At 48.6% G+C, this 6530-nt stretch overlaps 1 protein-coding gene across 1 annotated transcript in view; it reads left to right on the top strand.

Moving 5' to 3' along the window:
* SHROOM1 (shroom family member 1) overlaps positions 1–164 on the top strand; it is a 9626-nt gene extending 9462 nt beyond the window's left edge. The window contains 1 exon segment of the mRNA XM_009876690.1: positions 1–164. This exon segment is cut by the window's left edge and continues 82 nt beyond it. Within this exon segment, the coding sequence (XP_009874992.1) occupies positions 1–164 (164 nt within the window).
* Positions 165–6530: the final 6366 nt, after the last annotated feature.

Genomic DNA, 6530 nt, shown 5'->3' with positions numbered 1-6530 from the left:
TCTCTGGCATCCTCGCCAAATACCTGACCGACCAGCAGCTCCAGGACTACCGACGCTTTGTTCAGGTCAAGACCTCCCTGCTGATTGAGCAGAAGGACCTCGAAGAGCAGATTAAATTTTGCGAAGAACAATTAGACAAACTCGAGAAGAGCATCCCCCTTTAGCACTCGCCGTCTTCACCCGTCGTAATTGGTGACCTTTCCCTGGAAATCCATGGGCACCCGCTGCACCGGGCTCGATTTGATGAACTCTTGCGATCCTCTTGGTGCCACAGTCTCGACAAGTGCTTGGGTGCTCCGGGGATGCTCTAGGCACCGCTGGACCTGCCTTCCCCTTCAGACCGGCCAGCTGACAGCACCTTGCAGTAGGTAGCAGACTTCGTTTTGGAAATGACGGATGGGATGCGTTGCTCCTGTTAACGTGGCATATGTTTCCCCCTCTTTGTTGTCTGTCCGTCTGTTTCCAGGTTGACACAATTCAATAAAGGAACGGTACAAATATTTGTATTGTGGGTGGGCTGAGTGTTTGAAGTGAAAAATGATGTGGGTGTTCGAATCCGAATTGGAGATCGCACCAAGCCATAGGAAATGTTGTGGACCATTTTGGTGAAACTCCTCGTTTCTACTGTTTAGATGCGTGGCACAGTAAAAATACACCGTAATGGGAGAAAACAATTATTTCCTTTCTTGGGAATCATCATTCATGAGTCTTTCCTGGCTCGGCGTAATCCCGGTAAGCTGTTCAGCGGTAGGTTCTAGGAGATCAGAACAAAGGGTGGTCCTCATCGACACCAAAAAGAGCTGATCAGTGATGAAAGCAGCTTAAATGAACACTTTTGGGAATTAAAAACTCTGAACTTATTCCTGCACCATCATTTGCAAAGTCCTCACTATGCTTTTTCAAGTGTTTATTTTTTCACGCAGCACCTTCGGGGGGTTGTTTTGAGGTAGTTTTCACTTGTCAGTGTGCACAAGAAGTGCTGAATGCGAGGGGAAAGCTGCTGCAGAGAGAGGTAAGTGAGGGAGGGAATTACAGAGTGGAGGGAATTACTCTGTTTCAGTGAGGCTTTGTATAAATCCCTTGGCAAAAAATACTTTAATGTTGTGCGTTGAGTTAAACCAGTGATGTTGCTGTATGTAAAATTTGAGTATATTTTGTTTGGTTTGAAGTGTTCAGTGAGAGGAATTTCCTGTCTTGGCTACATACTGAGACCATGAACAAGGCAACTACTAGATGAACTCAGGTTTCTTCTACGGGCACAATAGATGTTCATTGTCCCATGATGTTAGGCTTTACCAAGGGATGTTTTACGAGTGGTGTGTGTCCTCACTGCAGTATCATCACTGCTGAGAGAAGCTGTCCTGCTCCTGAGGCATCTCCTCCACTGGGATTGCGCGAGCTCCCAATAAACACACAACCACCCAGGACGGGGAATCGACAGAGGTTTAAACTGATGGTTCAGGTTTGTTTTACCTCAGATCATCTGCTTTCTTCTGCTGTGCAAAAAGGTTAAGGGAGCTGGGGTTATTCAACTCAGAGAAGAGAGGGCTCCAGGGTGACCTGATAGCAGCCTTCCAATCCATGAAAGGGGCTGCAGGAAAGCTGGAGAAGGGCCTTTTACCAGGGTCCATAGTGATAGGACAAGGGGCAATGGCCTGAAACTGCAAGAGGGCAGATTTAGATTAGCTATAAGGAAGAAATTCTTCTCCATGAGAGTAGTGAAGCACTGGCACAGGCTGCCCAAGGATGTTGTGGATGCCCCATCCCTGGAAGTGTCCAAGGCCAAGTTGCACGGGGCTTGGAGCAACCTGGGCTGCGGGAGAGAGGTTGCCCTGCCCAGGGCAGGGGGGTTGGAACAAGATGATCTTCAAGGTCCCTTCCAACCTTAACATTCTACAATTCTATGATCACGTTCTTCATCTGAGTTTACCCACCAGGCAACATGAATGAACAGCGTACGAAAAGGAGACCACAGGGCGCGTTCTGCATGAGCGATGCTTGGGGATAACTTACCAACACTCCTGCCTGCTGAAAAAAGACATCAAAGAGGGTACAGCTTATTTATCTCGGGAATAAATGAGCGTATCACCAGGTGCTGTCCAGTCTCCAACAGAGAGGCATTGTTCTGTCCTAAGTTTTGCGTATTTACGCAGAAGTACTCGTACCTATAGCCCTGCTTGCATTTCAGGGGAAACTACACAGAGCCCTGAGCAAGGCTGTGAAGACTTGGCATCAGAAGTCGGTTTTATGATGCGTACCAACTATCGGTAAATATATCTGCAGGAGAGTGAGTGGTGTACAGCGACAAGTAGTTTTGCAAGTATTCACATTTTGTTCCAGTGATCTGAACAAAAGAGATCGTGCTGAATGCTGAAGACGCTGTTTCACTGGGCACAAAAAAACCTCTGGGAGTGCAGCAACGAGGTGCTGTGTGTGCTGTGGTTGATGTCTTAATACGTGGGGGAAAATGGCCAGACACAGTAAATCCTGTCAGTAGATCTGCTCAGTGGTTCTCAAAAGGCCCTGAATGCAGGCTTTTAATCTGTAACTCTGGAGGCTGCTGTTTGAAAATAGTCTTTAAAATAACAGAAGCAATGCTAACAGAATTAAGGAAGAATTTAAAAACACGAGCTCTAAATGAGCTGTTTGCACCAGATACACTCTATTATTATTATTCCTAATTGAGAAAAATGTACCTGGTTGGATATAAATGTCTGATAATTGAAGCTAATGTTTGCCTTTAAGGGAAAGACTGGGTCTGCCCTGTTTGGTTTCTCTTATCTTTCTGGTCTTTCATGTCAAGGGGAGGACGATTGTTGCTCCCACCACGCTGGCATTCACAGGTAGGCTTCAAAGAGCAACAATCAGAAATAACTTCCGTTCTCCAAAAAGCCACATACCTGTGCTCCTCGCTGCTTTGTTAAAACTGAATTTCAGGCAAAGTGAAAAATGGATGGAGTGATGACATCGAAACCTCTTTGCTGGCAAGCAGAAACCCCCTTTCCAAAGCACCGGCAGGTTTGGGTCATCAGGTGGGTCTCAGTTTTAATACTCATCATTTGTTATCGATTTATTACCAGGGGCCATGCCCAAGATGACCATACTCGTTCACACTGGACCTAAGTCATGTGCAGCATATTCTGGGACACCTACCTACTGAGATGTGGGCTTTTAAAATCACAACCTGATGTGCAAAGGCAAATAATGATTTAATGTGATCCCAGATGAATGGCAAGGAGCAGCCCAAAGTACCTCTGAGACCGGTGAAAGAGTCTTTGCTTAAAATTGAAGCTGTTGCCTGGAGGAGAAAGAGATGTTCTGTTCTTAGAGATGGGCTGGAGTCTCCTCTCAGCAGTGGCGCAGCCCTCAGGTGGCTTGTGCTGGCCAAGGTCTCCCTCTAGAGAGCCCGATGCTCTTTACTTCTTTGCTCAGAGAGAGGCATTGGGCAGGGAATCCTGCAGCCTCCCCGTGATTTGTCTTCACATCAGTTTACATTATTTGCTTAAAAATATTCCTCCAAAGTAGAGCTTGCAGACTGAGCTTGTTTGTGGGGCTTGCAGGACTCTGTCCCTGTGAATTGTCCCACAGCTCAGCCAGTTTTACATAGACTTTTAACTTTATTCTGGGGAATAACAGGAGAAGAATTCATATTCCAGCCTAAGCTGCCCAAAGAGCTCTATAAACAGACAGATTTCCTGCAGGATTCTGGAAATGAAACCCTGTTGCAGTGCTTGTACTCTCTTGGTAGAGATGCTTGCTGGTCTCTTCTTCAAAGTACCAAGTGACAGGATGAGAGGAAATGGGCTCAAGTTGCACCAAGGGAGGATTGGATTGGATATTAGGAAAATTTCTTTACTAAAAGAGCAGTGAAGCATTGGAACAGGCTGCCCAGGGCAGTGGTGGAGTTACCCTCTCTGGAAGTGTTCAAAAAACCTGTAGATGTGGCACTTGAGGCCGTGGTTTGGTGGTCACAGTCGTGCTGAGTTGATGATCTTAGAGGTTTTTTCCAACTTTTACGATTCCGTGATTCTATACATTATTACTGTTAATGCTGTGGCTCACTAGTTTGCTCATTGTGGCTTCTCCAGCAACGACACCGGGTTGCCTCTGCCCAGCGTGCGTTACACCGGGGAATCCTTAATGCTCTGCTCCTCTTCCCCAGGGCTGCCCGAGCCCTGGAGAGCTGTTCCCTCCCAGGAGCTGCAGGGCCTTGGCAGCTCCCCAGCGCCCAGACCTGCTCAGCTACTTCTTATGCAAACAAGGTCAGGTGTATGTGTCTGCTGGGGTAACGTAAGGAATGAAGAAGCTCCTGCTACCTGACCCTGGGGGAGAAAGCCAGGAAATCCCTGCTGCCGCAGGCAGTGGAACACTTGGGAGTCTCCTCTTGCAGCCTGTGAGCCTGATGCTCTCTTAACATCCCAGGTAGAAGGTAACGTGACCCCACCACAGGAGGGGACTGCTATGGGTGAGCTGTCTGTCTGAATTAATTACAGCTACGCTCAGCAGAATGCAAAATAGCAGTGTCCAGGGGAAGGAAGGGTGAAAGGGGCAAAATGCGCAAGCCTGGTGCTCCCCCGGGGGGTGCGAGGAGGCTGGTGGGATTCCAGGAACCATCTCTGCAACTCATTTGGCCATCCACGCACCAGCAGCGTGGGGGAAGAAGCTGCAGGAGCTTATGTTCTGCTAAGCAAAAGCCAGCGGGCCTGCTTTCAGGATAAAAAGATAGGTTTTATTGCCTCGAGCTAGAGATGAGCAAGCATTCCAGATGCGGGGTACAGCAAGCGGTCAGTGCAAGCAGACGGTGCGTCGTGCCCACCCAGCAGTGTCTTGGCAGCAATCCACGGGGGTTTTAGATGTGTGGCTCATTTAGGCTTTGATTTAACACCCACTGCAGTGTGTGGGAGTCACTGCTGGATCGGGAGCTGCTGTTTCATCTTCTCAGGCACTAAATTGAAGGATTTTTAAATTTTTTTTTAAAACTCCAGCCTTGTTTTCTTCACCAGGGCATTATGCTGTGAGACTTTTGCATGTGGAGCTAATTAAGAAGTGGAGGGGTGCAGGGGTTAATGTAAATGTACTCTGCAAAAGATCTGTTCGGTGCTTGTGAGAGCTGTATTTAATAAGTAGAAGGATGTTCTCTCTGCTTTGGGAATTCATGGCAACCATCTGAATAAAAATTTAAAAATAAACCCAGAGCAGCATTGCAAAGCTAATCTTCTATGCCTGAAGGGAGCCCACGTACACATTAAAGAATAATCAGGCTGGTAGGAATCATGGAACCTCTGGGTTTCACAAAATGCACTCAAGAAGCAGCACGTGAAGCTCACAGCTAGAGCAAGAGAGGCATTAACGATTATCAGAGAGACGCTGAAATGGCACATGAGCCTTGGAGCTGAGTCATCTCATAGATAAATCCACGGAGAGAAAATATGAACCGAACTGATAGTCTTGATTTAGAGAAGAAGAGGCACTTTTAATAACGTGCATAAACAACCAGAGGTTTTTCTGATGGCCTTCAGTCCGTGACGTAAGATCCAGAACGTCCCGAACCACCTCAAGAAGGAACCACCCATGAAACGACCCCTGCTGAGATCCTCGCCCCCGTGACAGCTCCCGATGGGGTGGCTGGTGTCTCCAGCTGCTCCCTCCTGAGCCACGAGGTCAGCGTCACCCGATGTCAGCGTGGGAGGCACATGGTGGTAGGAGAAAAAGAGGTCTGAGCAGTTCTCACTGACGGGCAAAGGTCGGTGACAGACACGTAACCATCCCTGTGCTCTGTCTGGGCACCACGGGAGCCTAAACCTCTCGGTATTTCTATGCCATGGAGTGTCGTTCCCACATGCTCCCCCTCTGCACCCAGACGCGCTTTAAAAGTGCAATTTGTGGGGCAAAAGCTCATGGACCGTGATCTCCGCAAGAGTGTTTCTGGCAGTCAGGGCTGCAAATGTCCCCCGTTCCCCGGAGAGCCCCGGTGTTGGGATGCTTTTGGCAGAGGGTGCAGACAACCACAGTGCCTGGAGACATGCTGGGGAGAGAGGAGCTGGCACCCCGTCACCATGACCTTGTGTCCAGGGCTGGCGTGTTTGAGCATGAAAACGAAGTTAAAAATTCAGTGAAAATGAATGTTATTTGGTTGGTGTCGGCAGTGGGCCTGCAGTGCTCCTCAGCTGGGGCATCTTACCTTGTCCGGTGGGTCTCAAGGTGATGGGGATTGAGGTGGAGGAAGGAAGTGGGGCAGGGTGAAAGGAATTCCTCTTGGGAAATTGTGCTTTGGCTGGAAACTCGTGCTCTCAGATGAAGAGGAAGAGGAATGCCTGGCTGTGGTGGAGCTAGTCCACCCAGTACCTGGGCTCGACAGACCTGCCAAGTGCTGCGACGCTTTCAGCGCACGGTGCAGCAGGGTTTGAGCGTGGCTTTATTGCCACCAGCGACCCTTTAAATCCATGTTTTGTGTTGAGCCTGATAAAGCACGATCATGCGAGCTCTTGGCTGCGGCTGACTGAAGGCAGCCAGCAGAAGGAAGGATGCTG

This window comes from Apaloderma vittatum, unplaced genomic scaffold, assembly GCF_000703405.1.
Source record: "Apaloderma vittatum isolate BGI_N311 unplaced genomic scaffold, ASM70340v1 scaffold7909, whole genome shotgun sequence".
NCBI classification, from domain to species: Eukaryota; Metazoa; Chordata; class Aves; order Trogoniformes; family Trogonidae; genus Apaloderma; species Apaloderma vittatum.
This window is presented reverse-complemented; position numbering and strand designations above follow the sequence as displayed.